The sequence below is a fragment of the Paralichthys olivaceus genome, chromosome 1, assembly GCF_024713975.1.
Source record: "Paralichthys olivaceus isolate ysfri-2021 chromosome 1, ASM2471397v2, whole genome shotgun sequence".
Taxonomy (NCBI): Eukaryota; Metazoa; Chordata; class Actinopteri; order Pleuronectiformes; family Paralichthyidae; genus Paralichthys; species Paralichthys olivaceus.
The window spans coordinates 8,637,410-8,662,505 of record NC_091093.1 but is presented as its reverse complement, the minus strand read 5'-3'; the positions used below and the strand labels follow the sequence as shown (position 1 = coordinate 8,662,505).

The following is a 25,096-nucleotide window of genomic DNA, read 5'->3' as shown; positions in this document are numbered from 1 at the left end:
GGTGTGTAGATCCTCCAGGCGCTGGGCAAGTCCTACCATCCAGGCTGTTTCCGCTGCGTGGTTTGTAAAGAGGGTCTAGATGGAGTGCCTTTCACTGTGGATGTGGAGAACAACATCTACTGCGTTAAAGACTACCACACGTAAGGAGAACATATAAAATGTGATCACTGCATGACAGAGCATGGTCAGGAATTTGCAAACAAGCAGTTTGAAATGACAAAGTGTAAAGGTCGTCCCTTCGCTCCTGTGACTGTTTTATAATGTTTGAATTGGGATTATACTGGGATTTATTTGGAAAAATGTGTGTAAAATATGGAATAAGAAGTCAAGGGATTAACATGACACACAGACTGGCGTGAATGTTGAATTTCTAATTGTGTTGTCTCCTATAACAGGGTTTTTGCTCCCAAGTGTGCCTCATGCAACCAGCCAATCCTTCCAGCCCAGGTCAGAAACACATCTTTCATCTCATGAGCTGGTCAACAAAACAAAAGATTTCAATAGTACATTTAATGAAATAAGTTTGATGAACTATCAGGTTTAGAACTATTAGATTAGAAACTGAAATAATAATATCAGAGGACATATTTATTTAAGAGTATTTTAAAATTTGCATCGGGTCTAAGATCATATATTTTCTCCAAATGACATTTTTTACATTTAGCAAAAAAGTCTCAAAATAAACCCAGAAGACCAAAACGAAAATAATCATTAAAAATCAGCTAAAGCTAACCTTCAGATTATACCCCTGACAAATATACTAAGATATAAAAACGTCACATGGCTGACACACACAGACACACTGCCATTTACGCTAACGGACAATTTACAGTCTTCAGTTAACCTGACTCCCAACACTGTGCCACCAAAACAACCAAAGACCAAAAAAGTCCAAACTTTCCCCTTGTCTTTGTGATAACGCCATGTGAATTCAGAGCGTAGTGTATCCTTCTGTAGTGAGGTTGGGCACATGGCAGCAGCGAGAATCAGACCTCAGATCAGCAGGTTATTGGACCATCACTTCAATGAGTGATGTAATGTGAAGGTCTAACTGTTTGACTTGTCTCACCAGGGCTCTGAGGAAACCATCCGGGTGGTTTCTATGGACAAGGATTACCATGTAGAGTGTTACCACTGTGAGGTGAGATGATCCCCCAGTGCACACACACGCACGCACGCACACACACACACACACAAAGGTTATGAGTAAGAGCTGTTTAGCTGCATGTGATTTGACTAGAGTCAGTTTATCATCAATGCATATGATTCAACTTTTTAGACTGTTATGGTAGAGACAACACTCACAAATGTTTGCACACATAAGTCACACTCTGTAACCACACATACATGTACCTGACCCACGTGCACACTCACTTAATCCCTTCCACACAGTGAACCTGGGTCAGAGCCACAAATTGTGTAATGAAGACTTTGTACCAATAAGTGTGGATTCATGTCTCTTGTGGAATAAGAGAGATGCACACACACACACACACACACACACACACAGATATCAACCCAAGGTTACAGCACAACATTGTGACTTACTGACTAAGCACATTCCAGCGTCGAGGTCTGAACTCAGCTGGGGACTTGTTGCTGAAACCAGACATGTGAGATCCCAGTCATCTTGACATTTGACTCAGACACATTGTTGTGAGTGTGAGTGATAAGTTCAACAAAGCACATCCTGCAGTTCATTCCACCATGTATATCATGTAAGAGGTGGTTAATCATTCAGCCGATCTCCAGGGGACAGAGGAAGAGTAAAGTCCAGTGCTGAATCATCCTGGAGATGGTAAATTCATCACAGGTTTAAAAAAAAAAACAATAACGAATTTTTTTAGAGCAAAAATTCAATTTGATTTAAAAGGGCAGAATCACAAAGCTGCATGGTTTGAACACACTTTACAATTAAAGAGAATGGGACAAAACCCACATATAATACAAAAATAAAAAATATTACCAAGAGACACATCAAGATGTTTGAATTTAATTTAAATAAGTGAACCATGTTGAGAGAAGGGATGTTTGGAAAGTGGGTTGGAGCTAAATAAGTTCTACTGTAGACTCAATCTCTATAATCAGATTCTAAATGTCAATATGCAGAGTCTGCAGGTGAGGGACATGATTTTGGGGCTGGAAGACTTCTGGTTTCTGTTTCTAGTTTGACCAATTATGTTTGAGTAGGCTTTGGTTGCCGGCAGGTGAACACTCCATGTGGCGCGCAAAAGCCTTTTTAATTTATCTATATTCATAAACAGATCAGCCAGCATGTTATCTGGACCTAAACACCTACAAAAAGGATTTTCAGTTATTTATCTGGGGAAGTGTTTAAATTGTGTGATAAATAAACCAGTTGGACTGTAAAACAGTGACCGTCGAGACTATAGCTGACGGCCTCTGGGATTGGGGGTAAACTATAATGAAATTAATAAAAGTAATGTTTTAGTCTGGATGTAAAGATTTCAACTGAATGGGCTTCTTTGATTTGTAATAAAGTCCATTCCAGAGAAAAGGGGCTTGGTTCCTAGCAGAAGATACAGTGAGATTCACATGTGCAGTGTGAGAATTCATTTCTGTTGATGAATTTTGAGCTGCTTACCCAGTTCTGAGTGATGATGGCAGCAGAGTGGTCCAGGGCCAGTCAGTCTTGTGTTGTCCCTGCAGCGTGTTCAGACCCACACTCTCATCCCTCACAGACCTGCTCGTAACTTCTCAGCAGTTCAAAGCATCCATTCACAAACGCGTGATAGGTGTAGTGTTTCCATCACTGTCAAATCTACACAGACATGCAAAAGATGTACCCAGAATAATGCACAAGACCACAGGTCAATCTGGGGCCTGTCTGCTGCAGTAAAGTGGCTTCATTTATGCCTCCTTGTTGCTTCTGGACAGTTGAACTCTGAGGAAAACCCCTTGTGTACAGATCATCTCACTTGTATCAGAGCCTCGCCTCAGGACTCCGCGTCCACAGCACCAAACCATCCACATGACCGAAGTCTGTGCATTGATGTGTGTGTCATCCTGCATCTCACTGAATTCTTCAGGCCCTGTAACAACCAGACAACATTTCACTCTCACCACTTTAAGTTTAAAAAGTTTGAAAACTCACAGTAAATGCGACAATCCACCAAATGTTGGTTTAAAGACATAATTCTCTGTTAATGCACTGATTTGCTTTCTGTCAGAGAGTTAAACGAGGAGATCGTTAACACTGTCACGTCTGTATGCTACGTATGAAGGAAATGTTTGGCCTAGCTCTGTCCAAAGATATAAAATCCATCTACCAGGAGCATATCCTAATTATGTTGATAATACACTTAACTTTATATCACACTTTTCTGAACAAAATAACAAAGAATGGAAATTAAAATAACAGCAAGTAAAACATGAGAAAGATACAACCATACGACAGAGGAGAACTAGAAGGCTAACACCCTATCTGACCATGTTAAAGAAAGTTCAAAACATCCTGCATCCTCCCTCTATGGAATCTGCTCCAAAGGTTAATGGGTTATTCCTTGAACCATACTCTACTATTCCACCACATTTCAAGATAATTGGTTCTCTTAAGAAAAAAGATTTTTTAAACAAACATACACACACACACACATTGTTGATTGTCTTCATGTCTTCTTGTGTACTTTTTCAGGACTGTGGTCTGAAGCTAAATGACGAGGAGGGCCACCGCTGTTATCCACTGGAAGGCCATCTGCTCTGCCACAGCTGCCACATCCATCGGCTCCAGTCGCAGGTTCCCGCCCACCCACCCCCCAGCTACCCCCTCCATGTCACTGAGCTGTGAGAGGGAGTAGGGTGGGCAGCAACCGAGCCCTGCCTCCCAGGTGATGTGCAACTCCATCGGCGGGCGAAAAAAAGGCCTGCAGCCCCTCCAGCAGTTCCAGGGAAGCCTCTGTGTGGCCATCCAAGCTCCCGCCCCCTGTCCTGGACCGGATAGCCAGGCCGCGGACTAGCACACACAGTGCAGCTCCCACCACAAGCCCTGCCGTCACATGACAGGGCTGGGAAAAAAGGGTCCCCCCTTCACCTCCATCTGCGGTCTCCCCCCCCCCCCCCCCTTACCCTTGGGTGCCTAACCCTGAAGGCAAGTCGCTGGCTCATCCAGAGGCCCCTAGTGACGTCACACCTCCTGACCCCTGCACATTCATCAAAGGGAGGGGTTTTTGGTTTGGAGGAGAGAACACAAACTCACTTTCTCTCTATCTCTCTCTCTCCTTGCTTCCCTTGCTTGCTTTCAATGTTTTTCATTCCTGCGCTCTGACTAAAGTGGTTCACCGCAGAGGATTCACCAGTGCTGTCACGTCTGAGAACTCGGTGGCAGGAAGACCAGGGAACGAGCCACTACATTCCAGTGCCGACAGGGCCAGACAGGCCCCAGGGGTGGGCATGCTGTGCCTTCAGAGTGGGGCCCTCTATGTGCAGCTACTAACACTGAAATGGAGCCCTGCTAAAGGCTATGCAAAGGACACCCATCATCATGACACAGAGCTGTGAGAGGAAAAAAAAGACTGTTGAATCATCGCCCCTCTTCTTGCACCACCCCAACAAAACAGATGCACCGTAGCACCGCGAGCCCAGAGGACCGACTGACATTCCACTTATAGAAATCTTAGACGAGACCTCGAGAGATTCACAAGCAGTGTCTTAATTAATGATTATATTATGACGGAAAAAGAAAATTTTAGATGCACATAGATTCTCTTTTATATATGAATATATATTTTGCAGATGTTTTCCACATAAGATCCTAGATGTAGATTCTCTTTTTTGTTGTTGCTGCGCTCGTGATAAATTCAGAGGTGAAACACTGTCTGACGCCTTGGAACACGTTTGGTCTTTTGTATCATTTCTCGTCCAGGACACGGAGCCTCCTCCAGTTTGTCAGTGGGTCAGAGATCCACAGTTTTTAAAGCAGACTTTGCTCAAATAGTATTTGCCTGTAGTTGTTTCATTTCACTTTGAGTAGCAAATGACAAGTTCACAAATTAGTTAGTTTTACACAGATTAGCCCTCCCACCAGCTATAAGTGTCAAACATTTCTGATCTCTGATCTGTTGAATTTAATTCCCATAAAAGAGACAAATATGCTTTCCTTCAGTGGTGCCACTGTGTTTACAAATGATCTCTCTCTGAGATTTACCGAGAAATAAGCAATTACCATGTCTGTGCTTGTAAAATATCTTTCATGGTTGCATCTTTTATTTTTCTCCACAGGGCATTTGTGATTGTCAGCAGACCCAGCAAGCGATAGCAGAATGTACGGTGCAGGCTGTGTAGAGCGAGAAGAGATGGTGCACTAATTAACAGATAAAACTACTTAAACTACTAAAAGTAAAGCCTGTGTGGGGACATGCTGCCATGTATGTGTTATATTCTATATTTATACTTGCTTTGGACTCAGTCTATGAATCCATGAGTACTATGGAAATCAGTCATCAAGAAGTAGCTACATTCCTTCAATAGAGATAAATGTGAAAGGGTCTCGTATGAATTTTAAAGTCATTCTCAGTTAGTGACACCTCCCACGCTGGCATATGAATTTGGCATCTTGCCATTTGCTGCTCAAAGAGGAATGAAACACTGCATGATTTTTTTTCAAATACCTTTCAGCTTCAGGTCTGTCCAGGACACTGACTCCTGGTATGTTTTTTTCCAGACACTGGTTTTGTCACACGAGCACTGAGAACACAGTGTTCCTATGAGGAACCTCCACTTGTCCGCATGCCTTAAGACAGAACAGGTATGTTTGTGCGTCTCGCTCTGGGGGGCCTGTACCATGAAGCACCTTCAGATCAGTCTCCGGGTTTTCTGGCTTCACTGAGCCTGACACCGGCCCTCCTGGATGAACTGCATGATGAAGCTTAGTTATCAGCTGGCTCTGTTAACTCTGGATTTACTAATCTGGCTATGAGAATGTTCAAGTTCCAGGTATTTATCTCTCCTCTTGTTAGTCTGAGCTGCTGTGGCACAATCAGAGTGTAAAACATCAACACTGTCAGGAATCTCTCTGATCATCTTTGTTCAGTTAATCGAAATGTGGCTGTTTTCCTCATTATGTGGCTATTAGGTGGTAAACTAAGTCTGGAGCAGCAGAACAATTCCACTGATTTATACAAATTATCTATTGATCTTTATAATTTATCACTTTTCACTCTTTTGTCCATCACCCAGTAGAAATGTTTTCCCAGGGATCTGCTCTGGTCAGTGGTCAGGCAGCTGACAGCTTCTATTCTCATCCCCTGATGTTAACCTGCTCCAGATCAAGTTAGCCATGTACTCTAGGTAACCATGGTGATCTATCCCAGTTTTTTTTTTTTTTAAACTGAGCCACCTTCATGATATAAACAAACTTGATTTAAACCCACTGTCAGCTGGATAACCCCCTGAACTCGCTTCGTGGTGCAGGCTCCTGGTCCGCCATGAAGTCTGCTGTTGTGTTTTTTGGGGGAACATCCCTTAAAACCTGGAGCTGCTGGTCCCACCCACGTTTTTAGGAAGCCCCCCTCCCCCAACCGTATTTCCCCTGCTTGTTAGGTGCGTCTGAGTGTGTGTGAATGACTGTTTCTGTGAGTAGCGTGTGTATATGCAAAAGAAAAACAGAGACAGAAAAACAACTTGAAACTCTGAGCTGTGGTGGTGCTGGTGGAAAAGTCTCTTCACCCCTCTCCACTGGGTTTCTGTTATTATGCCTTTTTTAGGATTGGAGCTCATCAGCTCATTCATGGAGCCAGAATTCAGGATATTGTAGGAAACTTTTTCTTTTGAGGTAAAAATCACTGCCTCATTCCTGCACAAACAAAAATCTGATTTATGCAGATAACACCCGACTGTGTGTGCAAATCGTGTGTGTGTGTGTGCGCGTGTGTGTGTGTGTGCGTGCGTGCGTGCGTGTGTGTGTGTGTGTGCACCAGTGGCAGGGCCATGGCACATGCACCTCACTGTGTTTGCAGGGCAGCACAGCATCCAACACAGTGACCCCCGCTCTCTCAGTGATGATTTTGATGTGGTCCATCACGTACCTTGATGTTGTTTCAGCACATTGACGGGTTCACACATGTTGCAGTATCTGATCAGTGAATCATATTCCGACTGTAGCAAACTCCACCCGTGTGGTTAATTCAACAGAGAATAAAACAATCGCCAACTGTTATTTCCAAACTGTGGCACAGCTCTTATTCATACTGTAATACTGTAAAATGGACACACGTGTGAATAAATACTACTGAATGTGTCAAAGACTGAAGCAGAGACTGAAGCCAGGGGTCGCCACCGGCAGAAAGTGCTTTTTTAATGTAACCTGATGTAATGAGATTCATTGGAATGTAATAATGTTTAGTGTTTGTTCTCCTCCTAGTTGTATATGTGTAAAAGCAGAGACTGCATACTGATACACGAAACATTCCCCCTGTCGCCAGATGTGTTTTTACCTCAGCTGTGTACAAGGAATCTGGTCATTAAGAATGAGGCATTTTCTGGACTAAACCTGCACAATATCAACCTAAAAAGACTGTAAAGAGTGTATCCCCTTTAAAAGATGTCTTAATCCACCTGTTCTAAGAGTGCTACTTCAGTTTCTATTGCATAGCACACAGCTAGTTACCCTGTACATAAAGAGGCTAGTTTTTTATTTTATTTTTCTGTCAGAAATCACTTGGAAAGAGAAGAAGTTTTTTTTTTTTCTCCTACTGGTAGTTCCAATAAGCACATCTCAACACCTGTCACACAAGTTTTGTATCTCTAAAATGTTTTTTGATTACCTAGATGGTTCATAAAAAAAGAAACTAGATCTATTTATCTAAACATGAAAAAAAGTCTAAAGTTATTTAATGTATTAAAATCGGGACGTATCATTTAACTGTAGATGACATAATCTGCTTTTTCAATAAAGTGGTTTTGTAGCTAACTGCAAACAATGTCCATTTCTCTCTTTCATTTTGTTGCATGTATTTTTTATTTTTAGCAAATCAAGACTGTTAAATGTTTTTTTCAATATAGTAAAGCATAAAATCTACCAACACAAATTGTATGCAGTTACATACATTGTTTCTGTTATTTATATTAATTTATTGAAATCTTTAGGTGTGCAGAAATTTGAAACTATAGATGACGGGCGATAATAACAGGTTAGTATCAATGATAGAGTATTACATTGAATAAAATCCCATAGATATTACACATGGAATTTGTTTTTAAATCACATTTTAGGGCTGAGCATTAAAACAGTAATGATAATTAACGCAATATAACTATAAACAAAATAGTTTTTGTTGCAAAGAGGGAAAAAGGAGGATGGATAGGAACAGGACCGAGAAGAACCAGGTAAGGAAGAGAAACATATGAAAGTATTAATTCATCATGTCACATGTGATTCAGCAGAGGAACTGTATACATGTCACATTCTCACCAGGAGCTGAGGTCTGATCCTAGAACCCCCCACGCTGAGACTTGTCGGCCACCGTAGCCGTCTTACCTCTGGAGAAGGCTGTGCAGAGTCGGCCGGAAGGGAACGCACTTTTCATGTCCTTTGTTGATGGAAACTGAGAAAGGAAGTTAGACTCAGGTTTTTAAGAGGAAATAGAATGTAGTTTTGTAACTGCACAACATGGCTGTCCCTAGAGTTGTCAGGTTATATCTTTCACATCAATACAGAGAGTGCTGAGATAGGGAGCCATTAGTATGCATCAGAATTTTACCCATCTTCTTCGTCTTCTTCTTGATGACAGCGATCATATGCAATGTTTATCAAGTGTTAATGTTAATATTTATGAAAAAGAAGAGTCTAAAACTCATCAAAGTCTTCACTCAGGATCAAATATCAGTCCCCACAATGTTACATTTCCGGTGAAATGTATCGATATTGACAATATTTTCATCTAAATATAATTTATGGCCATTTTGCCCAGGCCTGTAGGTTAAAGAAATGACATTTGGACAAACAGAATAAGAGCTGCGTGCTTCATAGACACATGTCACAGCTACACAGTCGTCCGAGTAGCATGTGCAGACACATATTAAACAGAGTTTCTCCATGTGTGTTGTAGCTTTACAGTTGAACTGACCCTTTCCTTTGGACAGAGCCAGGCTAACTGTTTCCCATTGTTTCATGTCTTCATGCTAAGCTTACCATCGGCTGTAGCTTCTTATTAAGTGAGTCAGTATCTGAACTTTACTCCAGTTGTGTTAAGTGTTTTTTATGAGGCAGTTAATGACAAACGACAGATGAAAATGATAAATGCATCTTTTAATTTGAGATGACATTTACGATCTCAGAGCCTGTGGGTTTCGGAGAAACTCCCTCCAAACACTTAAAATAGCTTCATTGAATTTGTGCTCAGGGCTGGTGATCTTCACAGTTTGTCGAGTTACATCCAAGCATGCAACCCCGTACTGCAGCCCGTCATGTGATGGACCCTTCCTCCTGGGATGCAATGTACTGATGGTCAAATAATCAGAAGCCTGGAAAAGACATGACCATCAGAAAACCTGAGGATGATGAACGAGATGATGATGAGAAAAAAATACCCTGTCACTGATGAGCAGTGATGAGATGAGACAATTACTTAGTTACTGACATATTTCATGCATCTGTACTTTACTGTACTTTACTTAATTAAAGTAGATTTGTTTTCGAGTACTTTTCACTTTTCCTTCACTACATATCATAGCAACTATATGTACTTTCAACTGTACAACATTTTTTAAATGCATTGTGTTACATGTTCACATTGTTTTTCTATATTTTTTAAAGTAGCTAGAGGGAACTGATCCACTGATCCAATCAGAGCAGGCAGATAACATTAGACCCCGCCCCATAATGATGTCATAGACTTTTACATTAGGGAATAAGATGCACTTTTGCTTTTAGCACTTGTAATATATTTAAAAGTAAGTACTCACTTACTTTTACTCAAGTAGAAAAGTTAATGTAGTTCTTGAGTACATTTTTGTCTATAAATTTGTGCTGCCAACGAGTCACTTCCCTTGGTACTGAGTCTTTTAGTAAACTGCGTCCCTGAAAAGGCCACACAAACATAATAAACGTACTGTGCAAATATAAAAATGGCTCAAATTAAGTCAGGGAATAAATATTGTCTCATATTTGACATTAAATCCCTTTGGTACTTGGAGGTATGATAAATAGGTCTCTCCCGCCACTTAAATTAAATCACATATTTAAAGTTGTCTCCTGATGATGTTTTATTAGATGCTGGACTCTTTTAAAAGTTGTTTTTGTGACTTGTTAAAAAGGGCTTTTAGTTTGAGCGAGGACACTTCTCCCCCGTGGAGCTGCATTGTTCAACGCTTAGATGAACTGGAGCATAAAGTTGATTAAAGGAATTATCCATCAAATAGTAAACACATCCTCCAAACCCAAACCCAAACACACACACACACACACACAGACACACATACACACACACACACACACACACAGACACACACACACAGACACACACACACACACACACACACACACACACAGACACACACACACACACACACACACACACACACAGACACACACACAGACACACACAGATACATACACACACAGACACACACACACACACACACACACACACACAGACATACACAGACACATACACACACACACACACACACACACACACACACACACATATGCAAACACAGGAATTTGAGCAAGAACAGAAATGATCCCAACAATAGAAAATGTGGCAGAAGGATGCCTGCAGTACAGTGTGTGTGTGTGTTTGTGTGTGTGTGTGTGTGTGTGTTGTTTGATGCATATGTAATGAAGTGTGGAAGCTTTAAACTCTCAGGAAGCTTGTACCTCTAGGTCACAGTGACAAACTGTGGAACGACGATGTGGACGTGTGTGTCATGGGTTGGAGCAAGGACACGCTACAGGCAGTACACTTCTGCATGTGAGTGGGTGGGTTAAAGAAGCAGGGATCTCAAGTTTTTACTAACCTGCTCGCTGAATGAAAAACTGATGCCTGGCTCAACCTCAAGAGGGTTAGAAATCGAGTCATCCAGTGTTATTAGCTAATTATACATACAAGATGGAGCCAGTGATTCCATGTGTACTGGAATGATTGTGCTAAACACCAAACTGTCAGTGACAATATTTTCCACATTCCTGGTAATTACATGTATAATTTCTTCAGTTTAACACAATGTGTGTGTGTGTGTGTGTGTGTGTGTGTGTGTGTGTGTGTGTGTGTGTGTGTGTGTGTGTGTGTGTGTGTGTGTGTACAAAGAGGGAAAAGGGAGGATGGATAGGAAGAGGACAGAGAAGAACCAGGTAAGGACATTTTCAGCAGAGGAACTGTATACATGTCACATTCTCATAAGGAGGTTTTGATTTGGTTTGTGCAGAGTCGGCCGTAAGGAAACACAATTTTCTTGTCCTTTGTCGATGGAAACTGAGAAAGGAAATAGAATGTCTTCCATGGGAAGTTTTGTAAGTGCACAACATGGCTGCCCCCTGGGGTTGTTGTTCTTATCAGGTTATCTTTCACATCAATACGGAGCGTATAGGAATGCTGAGACAGGGAGCCATTAGTATGCATCAGCATCAGAATTTTACCCAACTTCTTCTTCTTGATGACAACGACCATATGCAAATGCAGAGTGTAAGGATTGGAGGATGGAATTTGGAGGAGTAGCAGACACACAAACAGGTAAACAGCTCTCCAGTTATAATATTATAATATGACTGTAGGATATAGCTTGACAAAAATAGAAAAGTCCAAACCTGCAAGGCCCCTTCCACCACTTTACTTTCAAATTTCAATTACACTGAGTGCACCTGTAGTTATAAGGCACTGAGCCACAGATTAGTTGGAGATGTAGATACATTTTTGTGAGGGCGTACATAAAAGCAGAGTCTGCCCACTCTCCTGTGAACAGTGGTGTTCAGTGTGAGAAACTCGCTGGTGTTGGTTGACAGCTCCATGAGTTGGGGCACAAAGCACCCTTTATTTGTGTGAGGGTTCCACCCTGTGACTCAGGGAGCTCGCTCTCTCTCGCTCTGTGTGTGTGTGTGTGTGTGTGTGTGTGTGTGTGTGTGTGTGTGTGTGTGTGTGTGTGTGCCCCCTTGAGGGATCTGCTTTGAGGTGAGCTCTGTTACAATGCACAAAAAGCACACCTTCCCCACGGAGCACACAGGTCCCTCCACTGCCAGGAAATGAGTGAAAATATGCTCACCACAGGATTACCTCATACACACTCAGTCTTTGGTTACTGACACTTTGTCCCCTTCCTGCAACCAAAATATTCAGCCTCTGACTTACCTCTTTGTCTAAATCCCATCCACACACCTCATTTTAATTTTGACTCCATGTGTTTGAAACTCCTCATGTTTTTGTTGATGTATTTACTTGTCAAGCTTCAGCAACAGCAGGACAGAGTGCCTCTGGAGGAGAATCATATTTCATCCCAGGAAGTGGAGGGGAAAAGATATTGCAATACCAGATACTTTGAGTCACCTCACAAATCATTGCCCTTGTGGTGTTGAGCCACTAGAGAGTGTTTTCAGCTGGTTTACCAAAGTGATGAGCTGTTCATCTGAGAATCTGCCTTCTCTTTACAATGGAGGAGACTGGATTCCTTTTTGCTCCTGAGACCATGAAAACAAATGACATCTGATCAAATCTCAACAGCAACGTGTTTTATGTCCTGGTTCATATGGATGCATGCACCTCTGGCTCTTCTGAAGCTATTTGGTTCCATGTCAATGAAACTAAAGTTATTTTCCAACAACATTTAATTAAAATATGTATATTTATTTATTTATTAGGGCATTTTGATACCTTTATTACATGGTTGTTAGGGACATGACAAGGAATGAGGGGAGGGAAAAATGTGGAAGGACATGCAACAAAGGTCCTCAGCTAGACAGAAACCGGGGACATTTGCAGTTATTCAGTGCCCTGAAGGAGCAGTCACACTGACTAAGCATTTTAATCATAGACAGTGCAGAAGTATAAGAACCGTCATTTTTGCAGCATAAACATATATATAATCATTTCTTTACTCCACACAGTTGTCTTTCAAACTCGTAATCTTAAAGACGATTTATCAGACTTTTTGCAGCTCCCTCTGAAGCCACAAAAGGATTTATACAACTGATGCTTTATGTCACATATGCAGTACTATTCCCAAACACATGTAAACATGTACTGTGAAAACTGTGTATTAGCTGTAAAAAACATATTCATTGTGATGGGGTGAAGATGGCAGACATCTTAGTGGCCAAGTCTAATGGTTTGGATGTCTCTGCTGATTTTCTCATGAGCCTCCCAACTTTATGGGAGTCTATCCCTGTCTGTCCCTCCATCCATCTGTCCATTCTCTAGTGCTTATCCTCTGTGAGTCGAGGTGAGGGCTGGAGCCAATCTGACATTGGGCGAGAGGAGGAGTACACCTTAGACAACAGTATTACATTGCCAGATATATATAAAAAACAGACCCCCGGGCAGCAAATAGCTCACCTGATCTGTGTTCCATGTATGGAGGACTGAGTCTTCCTGTTCGATTCCAACCCAGCTCCCCACTCTCTCCCTGTTTTTTCTTCCCTATCAAAATAAATCAAAATCCCATCTCATAAAAAATATATGTAGCTGTTCCCTTTCATGACTGAAGTGCAGCAGTATGTGGCTTGGTTGCTAAGTTATCGGCATGAAGGTGAATCTTTCAACCATAACAGACTATTCAGGTGCTACATAGAGTAAAGTGATTATCCATTTTTGTCAGTAAAAATGAGGAGGTGATTTATTCACTTGTTGATGACGGAATTAAATTTTCTATTGGTCTTGAAGACGAAGAAAACGTTCTCATCTGACTCACTTTCATCAAAAAGCCTCAAACAACTGCAAAGGTTAAGACATGTGTGTGTTCTTTGTCCACTGCTGCACAAAGAATACCCTCATCAAGAAACACACATCAGCCCTGTCTGACACCAAATATGTCTCCACAGCCAGAAACAGCCTTGATCTGAAAAATGTGAGATACCAACTGTCACTCTCAGTCCGAACGTTTTGATATATTCTTATCACCAGCAGAACAACACAGGCGGTTTCCAGTGTGGGAGGATTTCTGTTTTTTTGTTGCTGAATAAGAGCCAGATGTTGGTCAGTATATCTGTAGCTTTGCAGATTCAGGAGAGGCTGTATAGACGAAAAAAAAAGCAGTGGATGTGCTCAGTATTGAAACGTCCACACAGATAAGAAGATATGTGACCCGAAGCTGTTTCCCAGGAGCACAAACAAGTCCAGCTGTCTGCTAGTTTCACAAAGTTTAGGCGCTAAAAGAAAACCTCTGGCTGCATGGTGAGGTCACATCTTAGACAAAGGAGAAATGCACATATTTTATAATGTGATATTTTCTATCAAAACAGTAAAATGCTATGTTTTTCTTACTTGAGGTTATTTCTAAAGTTGTTTTCCCTTTACCAGGTGCTCACAGGTCTGTTACCATGGGAGCTGTAAAGCAAAATCCATATTCTTTTGTTTTAATGGGCATGGAGGCTTAATGTGTTTTGATTTCCACATGGATCCCAGCAAAAATGTGTTTTAAGATGGATGCAGCTTAATGGGATCTGTGGATACTGAGTGGGGCCATGGAGCAGCAAGGGGTCAGCTAGAGCCCCCTGCAGCCTCCAGGGAGTACTACTGGCTTCCTATGCTGCAGTGTGACAACTTCTGCCCACGTACTTAAGTTAATCTTTATATAACTCCAGTAGTCGTGGGAAAAAATGAGGCTGAGCTTGACTTGGTGACTGTTTTTTTTTCTACAGCCTGCAGGGTTGCTGTGTCACTGCTGTCAATGGCAGCCTCAGACCACAGACTTGGAACTTGAGAGGCTCCATCCAGTGGGCCTGATATTGGGAAAACTGTGTGTTGTATGTCATGTTGTTGCACAGCTACTGTTTAGCCCTAGAGAGTATTTTCCCTGAAGGTTCCTGGGAGGAGAAGATAGTAGATTTGTGCATTATAAATACAAATTCAAGTGAGAATCCAAACTGGCTGTCGACCTGCGGGCTGCTCCTCCACCTCTGAGGCCAACTTTCCGAGCTTGTTGACACTCACACTGCCTCCAGCACGGCACAATGAATGCAAATGAGTGGAGGACAAACTCAGGAAGAAAATTCACATCATTTCTTAGCATCAATGTGTAGTTAGTCGGTTCCTAAACCCTGTCCCTAACCCTGTCTGACTGACACGGCTATGAACTTGGGACAGCACAGTCAAAAAAGTGGCAGGGGGGTGATGTTGTCATAGCAACCACCGCACCGGAGGCAGGTTGGGACCCCGATCGAGTCAGAGGGGCAGCTCCATAACAGGACAGAGAGGCGGGGAGAAAAGAGTGACTGACAGTCCCAACCAATAAAGCATGAAGAGGAATGTGAGCGTATGCGATGCCATTGTCCGACAAACATCTCAAGAACGCACACGGAGGCTTTTTCATGCTTTCATGCTGCTGTCCGATTCTTCCAACGAACCATGGCAGGTCCTGATCACTTATTTCCTCATGCTGACACACCGCCTGTTTACTCCAACATCACAACTCAGGAGTTGGTTCTGGTCAGTTGCAGGTGCAGTTCATTCAGAGATGCAATATAGATTATTTTGGACAGTTGGATTCATCATTTTCATCACCCTGACACTGACTGTGAAGAGGCTCCCTGTCCTCAGTCAAACTCACTTTCCTCTGTATCTTGTTTCCAAGCCACAGATGAAAAGAACAAGTTAAATATGAAGAAAAGTTGTTGCCTGGCAACAGCATTGAAAACCCAGCAGTGTCTGGGGATCTAGGATTTTTTTTTTCCTAAACTTTCTCTTTGTCCTTATACACACTGAAATTGTACCCGGCAGCGAGTATGAAGAGAATAAAAAGACGGTGAGGTATATTTTTGGTGCTTTGTGGTTAACAGCATCACATGTTGTACACCCAGATCTGTTAGTTCCTTGTACCGTGTGATTTTCATGTTTATAGGAGAAGTTCACACGCCATGTTTGGCACAACGGTAGTAAAACATGAAGTAAATTCAGTTTGATAATATCAGTGTTTAAATGTGGTGCCAGCATAGAGCGCCTTAGAGTCCAGATGCTGTTTGTTTTTCTCTCTTAATGGATGATGTCTGGGGATTTGTGGGTAGGAACATCGCAGATGTACTGACCTTTGACCCTTTGTTCCACTGGGTAGATGGGAGATAGCTGCTCCTAGTAACTAAATCTCACTCATCGTTGCCATCTAGTGGCATATTACTCAAACAGGCTCATTAAGGCCTGGGCTCTTTTATGTTTTTGTGTTTGTGTGCACGTGAGACACAGAGTATTGTGTGAAGATATTTATTCCAGAACCTTTATTTCTTGTGACAGTGGAGAGGCATATTTCAAATGTCCATCCACAACACTCTAATACAAAAAGCTTTTCCCTCATAGTGATAAACTACTGTAACAAACATAGAAAAAAAACATCACTGGAGACATGATATCAATAATGAGGCTGCAACACACAGAGTGCTGCTGCTCCCCTGTGTGGGAGGCTGCTTCTGTGACTCTCCTGTTCACGCAGCTCATGAACCTGATTAATGTTGTGGAGTAAAGTGGACGTCACAGGGGGAGACTGTGACTCAGCTCAGGAAAAGTTCTTCTTGAGGAAGTTGATGAGTCCGTTGGTGGAGGAGTCGTGGGAGTGGACCTCTGCCTTGTCCTTGAGCTCGGGCTCGATCTTCTTTGCGAGCTGTTTGCCCAGTTCAACTCTGATGATGAAGAGGGGGAGGAGGGGGGAGGAGGGAGGAGGAGGGAGGAGGAGTGCGGATGCAGACAGACGAGAGAGGAGGGGGTCAGTGACGTAGATGCTCAAAGGATATGAAGGAGCTCAATCAGAAATGGATAGTTACAACATTGTGAGGGTTTTAATCACTCTGTTGGTCATGGGTCTTTTCTTCCTCAAAATATACATTTTAGAGATGACTTCACAGTTGAGGTGTATGATTAGAAAATATAAAGCAGGGCACTGGTTTTTCAGCAATCATCATGCATCCTGAATCAGTTACGTACCTTTACTTATTCAAGCTCGCGCAGTTTCTCCTTAACATCTTAGCATTTCCCCCATAAGTGGCTATTAAACCATCATATTCCATGTTTTCTAGCAGTATTGCATGTATATACAGTAACATCTGAATCAGTTTGTTCCAACTCATCATTGAAAGTAAAATATGTGGTGCTCAGTGAAATATTCAAATCCAGGTTGTTTCCATGGCAAATGGAAATATTGCAGATCTCTTGTGGATAATTCTTTTAGACATATTTTTTTTTTTTTTTGCAAACTGCTGCAAATAATCCTGGCTGCACAGCTTGAATATGAGAAAGCTGCTCCATAAACCAGTAGATGTAACAAAAACCAAACTCACCCCCACTGGTCAAAACTGTTGATCTCCCACATTAGACCCTGGATGAAGATTTTGTGTTCATACATCGCTATGAGACAAGACAGAATTATGGTTATTACAACAAACATGTTACCATTATTTTGTAGTTGTATTTCTCAGGTAACACAACGGTGCTGCACAGCACATAAACTATTGTCTCGCCTTACTGTCCCAGATACCAACTTATAAGACTCATAATAGAAGCCTCATAATGAGTCATGAGAAACAAACAATTGGTCTTTACCATAGACTGTATATACATATATATTTACCTATCAGAGCTCCAAGTGTGTACGGTGTCAGTTTCTTGAAGATGATTGAGTTGGTTGGTCTGTTTCCCTGGAACACCTGTGTTGAACCAGGAGACATGTTTCACTATACTCAGTTTGCAGTGAGCATGTCATCATCACAGATCCTCTTCATCCTCATCAATCTGGATTACTGTGTGAGTTCACGGTCTCTGGAGGGCACCAGCTCCTGTGCTTACTTTCTCCAGTTTGATGGCTGCACTTCCTCATCCTCATGATTATTTTTCTAATAGTAACATGAGATGATTGCTTAATGTCAAGGTCAGGTTTAAAGCAACACCGTGGTACGTTTACTGAACAACAGCGCCCTCTGCAGCCACATGTGGTGATTCATTCTGTTAATAGGCCAAGGGCTCCACTCAACACTAGGAAACTTTATTACCTTAAAATAGCAGCTTCAAAACTGGTTTGATGGTTCACTGTCTTGAAATAGATCAAGTGGTGCTGCTTTTATTCCCACTTCTTATCCTGAACGTCTGTTCTTTCTCAAAGTAACTTTGGAGAGGGGGTACGATCTCCTGCGAGAATTGTGGAACCTACTGATGGTTCAAGAGCAATGCTGAACTGTAGATCAGTTAAAAAGACTCAGAATGAAAAACTAGTATTTATCTCCAATATTCAACAAGGACACTTTTATAATGTGAAGAATTCTAAACAGAGTTTGGTGTTTTTGTTACAGCAGCAGCTCTTCTAGTTCAGGAAGCCAGGGATTGTGGGTAATATGTTGTGTTTCAGTTCAGTGGTAAGTGAGTGAGTGGGGCTACGCAGTCAATGCTCACATTGACAAACATTTATTTTTCTCTACACTAAAACCACTGTGACACAGAGCCCGACAGAACCAATTTACATTGTGTTGCTTCAATGATTTCAATGAATTGTAGTTACTTCCAGCTTGTTCTAAATGATCTTGTTAGCAGTTTAAACCACTGAATAGCAGAGACGACAAGTTCGAGCTTGTGTCACAGGAGATTTGACCTTCTTATCATAGTTTCACAAAGAGCAAGAACAGGTGTTGGCAACATGGGAATGAAGTCGGCACCATTCTCACTATTTCAAGTCATTGTACCGTCAGTGTAGCTGTTCAGGTAAAACAGCTGCGTTAGGTTTAAGGTTTCTTATGATTCTTATGAAAACCATTCATTCGGTCATGTGTCATTGTCTCTTGATTCGACTCACTTTATGAGGCAGGATCTTCTCCAGATCACTTCCACTCACGCCGCTGGCCTGCAGCTCCTCCCGGGCCTCCTCTGTGGTCTTACCCTTCATCAGAGCCTCGGTCTGGGCCAGGAAGTTGCCCAGCAAGATCTACGGTCCCATCAAACACACACCTTCAGACACACTGCAGTGCACTGTATGTTGTACAGTGAGTGATGTCATCTATGCAAGGCATTAGACTATGTTGTAAAATATATTGGCGTTCTACATTTCAGATATTGAGTTATGCAAATTACTATTTCTTAAACTAATAAAACATACTAAGTTATATTTGTCAGCAAAAACGTCAGCGCACTGAAGGAATCAGATCACTGCTCTTGGAGCACATGAACACTCCAGCTGGCACTTGCGGTGGAACAGCCTGTGACCTTTGTGATGATCCCTTTAGAAGTATGTATTCCTCAGGTTTTCCAGGTCATTAATACACATGCTTTAACATGTGCACACCACTGCTGCAGCACAAATCACAATTTTGGGCCTAAAATTCCTTTGAGATCACAAGAAGATGTTGTGCAGACCATGATTAAATAATTCAGGAAACATCTTGACTATGTCGTATAAACATTCTGTTTTGTGCTTTCAGTGCTTTCAGTATCTGGAGTTTTTCCACCATCCAATTAAACAAAACTCCCCCGAGCAAGGAAACTGAATCAATGTTTGGTGTGCCAAAGTATATATTTAAGTTAAGTCTGTGCAGCGATACCTTGTGGTGCAGGTTGTCTCTGATGGGATGCTGGGACTGAGCAGGGATCAGGAAGTCAGAGGGCACCATACGTGTTCCTGAGGTGAACACAGTCACACTGCATCAAAGACTCATTCAGACTCATAGCATGAGGCTAACCACTTAGCAAGGCTATTGGTAAAACAGGGATAAGAGATAACAGAAGGATAGTAAAATGATTTTTTGGTGAATACCAGGAACGCTGAATAACTGAATCACCTCCATGATTCTGATATTAAACCTTTGTCTTTGCTGATTATACCTTGGTGGATGAGTTGGTAGAACGCATGCTGCCCATTGGTTCCTGGCTCTCCCCACACTATTGGCCCAGTGTGGTAGTTCACACGCGCTCCCTGGTTAGTGATATATTTTCCATTGGACTCCATGTCTCCCTATAGTAAACAAACGCATCAAATGATTCTCAGACATTAAATTATCTCCGATTATCTCAGACAAAGTGTCGCTCTGTCCATCAAACTATGTTCACAAGTCAAAGTGAAGGCCCACACAGAGACCTGAGATGCCTGCGGAGGTGTCAGACCTGTTGGAAGTAGGCAGTGAAGCGGTGCATGTACTGATCGTAGGGCAGCATGGCGTGCGACTCAGCGTGGAAGAAGTTGATGTACCAGATGCCCAGCAGAGCCAGCAGCACAGGCGCGTTCTTATCCAGAGGAGCGGTGCGGAAGTGGTTGTCCTGCAGGGGAAGGAGTGAGGCTGATTTACATTCATGTATTCTGTGTCTCTTCTCTACAGCAGGATGCAGCATATAAATATTTGTTTTTAGAACAGTGGGTTAGTGAAGCTATTAGTGATCATCTCATCCTGCTTCACCCACCATCCAGTGAGCTCCTGAGAGAAGCTTCTCAAAGTTGTCGAAGCCTGATGAGGAGAGGAGAGAGAAAAGTGAACTGAAAAACTTTTTATCAGCAAAATTAATTCCTGTATAGTTACTAAAGCCAAATTAAATGTGTGCAATGTTCTTTTTTTCCCTATAAGGGGTTTAACACCAAGTTCGCTTTAGTAAACTGGACTTCATGAAGTGAATGAGAGCTCAGTGGTACATGTGTACAGTAGAGCTGTACAGAAACCATCCAGTGTTGTATTGTAGTGTGTTGGGGTTGGATGGGTGTAGTCTCCCATCATGCTCTGAGACAATGCTGGAGACTTTTAGATTATAGATGTCACTTAGCACATGCCAATAACATTTCAATTATTTTCATCATGGACGGTATAGCTGCTATTGGGTGAGACTTTTGGTACCATTTATAACACCCAGAATAGGAAAACTAATTTCAGTATGAATAATAATACTTTTTATTGAAGCCTGTAACTCGTGAATGTGCAGAATTTCACAAAAAAGTAAAGATCTTCCAGTTACATAATGTCGGATGTCTCATTATCTTAAGCTACCGATGGCCATTTATCAGAGTAAAAATCAATTCTGTGAACTTATCATTAATTTTTGTGCTTATTTTATAAATCTAAGGAAACCTAAATTCTACTCAACACAACTAGCGAGTCAGAACATACAGTGTGCTAGCAGCATGGATCTAAGGACGACAGCAGTGGTTGGTCCAACTATCACAACTATTGGATAATTAACACCAAATCTTTGCTCATAGATTTCTGTTCCTTTGGAGATTTGATCATAAGCATTATAATAACTTTGATGATCCCCTGACTTAACATCAAGCACCATCATTAGCACGATAGCACTGAGATGTTCTAAGAGGGTGGACATGGTGAATGTTATATCTGCTACAAATCAGCATTTTACTGTCATTGTCTTTTTAGCACGTTGACTAAAGTATTGAGCACTACTGTGTCCAAGCACAACCTCAAAGAGCCACTGCTATAGCAACAGACTCTTCTTCTTATGTCCCTTCAGCATCTTTGATATTAGAGGTATGATGCATGAATTGCTGGTGTCTTTTTCATTCTAAGACTGAGAGGCACAAAAGTGTATTTTCTCACTGTACGTACCAATGTGCAGGGCAATGGCCATGCCAATTGCAGACCACAAGGAGAAACGACCACCAACCCACTAAAAGAGAAAACAAAGAGAAACATTGAATGTGCCTCATTCAAAAGTCCTTTTTAAACGGGAGTAACAAGCTTTGTGCACCATAAAAGGTGATGGTAACTACAATGCACTAAAATGTAAGCCACAAGTATTTCTATCATTAATCAGCAGAACATGAGCAGTTTAGTACTCTGTGCATTTAAATTCTCTGTGTCATAAAGACCATAATATAGCTGTTACCCTTTAAATACCAACAATGTAACTGAATGCAGCTCCCTGACCTTTGATAGAACCCAGCCTTTACAGTGACCTCTGCAAGAGAGAAGGTTGCTACCAATAATAACTGTGTCTGAGGAGAGGGGCTTCTGGTTTCCCAGCAGCTGCTGTGCACGAGCGTCTGTCCCTGCACCTACTTCACAGGTCAAAAGGCTTATTTATTTATAGCTGCTGCCTTCAGGCCCATCACAGACCAGGGGTGATGATAGTACAGTGTTTGCTGCTAGCACTCACATCCCAGAACTCGAACATGTTCTCTGTGTCGATGCCGAAATCCTTCACTTTGGGCTGAGGGAGAGAGAGAGAAGAGCATGAAGGTCAGGCTGGCTGGGAGCAGAGAGAGACAGAGGGAGGATTCAGCCTCTGATCGTGTGGGTTGTGACTTACAGCATTTGTAGACAGGGCCACAAAGTGCTTGGCAACAGCAGCTTTCTGTTGAAATATGCAGAGGATTAGATAGAGGACATACAGAATGTGCTGTAAATGAAGTCCAGTATCTACTTTGCTGTTTTCTACGGGCACTCACATCTTTGGCGTGTTCCAGGAACCATTCTTTGGCCGACTCAGCGTTGGTAATGGTCTCTTGGGTGGTAAATGTCTGTAGAAGGACATTCAGGTAAACACAATACATAGATACATACAAAATACTAATATCATACATGAACTTATGCTGGAGATTTGTGTGTAAAACAGACATTATAGGCTTTCCTTGCAATGGGACATTATTTCTATTTACTAATAAAACAGGTCTCTTTAATTCTCTTGAATAGATGCACAGTGACACCTCACTGGTGCCAAATCTGAGTGGCTAGTGTCAAAAATAGTAAATGTCATCTGACATAACACAAACTTTATTAACTGGGGCCGAGCATTTCCTGGCTTTGAGCTCAGCCAGATCCATCTGACTGAAAGGAAACTTAATTTATAACTTTGATTTTCTGTGAAACTGCTTGTGTAAATGTTAGAAGTTAATGTGGTGCACTTTCAGAAATCTGCTCTGCCTCTTTGCCACAGATGACGGCTAAAAAATGGACAATTTCATCAGACCTTTCTTACAGTATAACCATAAATTGAAATATATAAAGGATAGACTAATATGAAAGAATGCATTACAATTTAGATAGGTCCAGTTTGTATCAGGATTGTGGAAACTATTATTGTGGCATAAGGTGTGCTGTATGATTTACTGATAATTTGTTTAGTTGTCTTACATTTTGTCTTTATTTGCTTATTTATATTATGATGAGTGAGGATTTTTGTTGTTGTGTATTTGTGATTTATTTAATACCAATGAAAATCTACCTTGGATGCGACGATGAAGAGGGTCGTCTCGGCATTGAGGTGCGCCAGGGTTTTGGCGATGTGCGTTCCGTCAATGTTAGACACAAACCACACACGAGGTCCGCCCTTAGAGTAAGGCTTCAGGGCCTCAGTCACCATCAGGGGGCCCTGCATGTCAAGGTACACTTCTGAACAGACTGCGCTGGGCAGCTCACATGAACGAATTTGTGCGTGGGTGTAAAAGTGTGGAGCAGTAAAACACTCACAAGGTCAGATCCTCCAATGCCGACATTAACAACATCTGTGATGGCCTTTCCTGTGTAGCCCTTCCATTCACCGCTGCGGACTCTCTGCAGACAGATGAACGTGATCATCACAAATGGTATCAAACTGGATTTCATCTCCACTTTCCTTGAAACCTGCAACAAAGCTGGTGCTGTGCTTGACTCACGTGGCAGAAGCCCTTCATCTTCTCCAGAACCTTGTTGATGTCGAGCATCACGTCCTTGCCGCCAACCATGACGGGAGTATTGGAGCGGTTCCTCAGAGCCACATGGAGCACAGCGCGGTCCTGCACATGCACACAATAAAACACAGACACTGATTCAATGTTCGCTTTCAAACAAACTAAAATGAAACTCATGTGTAGGTTTTAATGTCATGTGGTGTAAAATGCCCGCTTGGTGGTTTTATTATATCACACTAGGATACATGTAAGGAGACAACCACTGTCAAGCTACAGCAGACATGTGGTCAACAACGAGCACCTCAGTGAAGTTGATCTTCTCCCCTTTGAACATCTTCTCTCTTGCAGCATCAATTCCTCTGGACTTGGCCTGAAGAAGACGATACATGTTAGTCCTTCACAGTACCTTGTTCTAACTGGCAACCAAAGCTTCAAATTAAATTTGACTAAAGATGGAGTTATGAGTGAGATGAATAGGACGATCAAAGGGAGCTATTAATTCAAGCTGCGCTGCCATTTAAAAAGCCCTGAATTATTAAGATAAACAGGAATTTACCAGATCAACCAGCATCTTCATGACATCATCTGTGACCAGATTCTTGGAGTAGTCCAGAAGAATGTCTCCATCTTCAGTTTTCAGTGTGAGGCTGTGCAAACGCCAAACAACATCAGTGATGGGATAAGAAGGTTTTCTTTCTAAATATCAAAACTGTAAAATTGGACAAACTGTGTGATTCTGGTTGAATCAGAGGAATCACACCAATTATACGACAAATTAACACATAGACATCATGCTCAGTGGCTCTGTACATGCTGCATTTTCACATTATTTGAATAGGATGTATACCTGAGCTTGTTGAATCTCTCCTTGTCGGCCTCAAACATGTGCCTCATGTTGAGGTGCAGGGCGTGGGCTGTGTACCATTCCTGCAGCTTGAGGAAGTTGGGGTCCTGTGTGAGTGCCATGATGTCCAGAGGGGGTCTGCTGTGCTCCGCTGTGCTCAACAAGCCAGGCTGAGTTGGAGCGAGTGGGTCAGAGGGAGAGCTTTTTGAAGGGTGTCCTGTCCAGATCCACAGTAGCCCCTCCTACAAGAGACACACTATACTCAGGACATGTGCTTGTCACACCTCCACACTGTCCTTCATGGTTATAGTGCACGTAACTCCTGGCAGGGGCACACGACAGTTTTATCAGGACTCCAACACCCTTGTGTTTAGTCATGTCTTGTATTTGTCGTGTATCTTTGCTCTGTATCATGAAGCACATTGAGTCTACGCCTGTCATATGAAGATGTGATATAAATATACAGTATACATATATATAACTGGACTTGATTTGACTATAGACCACTAGACTGCA

At 42.0% G+C, this 25,096-nt stretch overlaps 2 protein-coding genes across 2 annotated transcripts in view; one reads left to right on the top strand and one right to left on the bottom strand.

The window, feature by feature from the left end:
* wtip (WT1 interacting protein) overlaps nt 1-7,934 on the top strand; it is a 31,310-nt gene extending 23,376 nt beyond the window's left edge. The window contains exons 5-8 of the mRNA XM_069512661.1: nt 10-140; nt 396-447; nt 1,073-1,141; nt 3,656-7,934. Of these exons, the coding sequence (XP_069368762.1) occupies nt 10-140; nt 396-447; nt 1,073-1,141; nt 3,656-3,808 (405 nt within the window). The 3' untranslated portion in view covers nt 3,809-7,934. The remainder of the gene's footprint in view (nt 1-9; nt 141-395; nt 448-1,072; nt 1,142-3,655) is intronic.
* Nucleotides 7,935-16,345: 8,411 nt separating this feature from the next.
* gpib (glucose-6-phosphate isomerase b) lies at nt 16,346-24,779 on the bottom strand. Its single transcript, XM_020079606.2, has 18 exons — nt 24,584-24,779; nt 24,293-24,383; nt 24,038-24,106; nt 23,722-23,841; nt 23,537-23,620; nt 23,292-23,438; nt 22,516-22,587; nt 22,377-22,421; nt 22,224-22,277; nt 21,674-21,734; nt 20,526-20,569; nt 20,232-20,384; nt 19,953-20,082; nt 19,673-19,749; nt 18,931-19,059; nt 17,719-17,794; nt 17,429-17,495; nt 16,346-16,774 (listed from the first exon to the last, which is right to left on the bottom strand). The coding sequence occupies exons 1-18, from the start codon at nt 24,700-24,702 to the stop codon at nt 16,651-16,653; spliced, it is 1,662 nt and encodes a 553-aa protein (XP_019935165.2). The 5' UTR covers nt 24,703-24,779; the 3' UTR covers nt 16,346-16,650.
* Between the last annotated feature and the right edge of the window lie 317 nt (nt 24,780-25,096).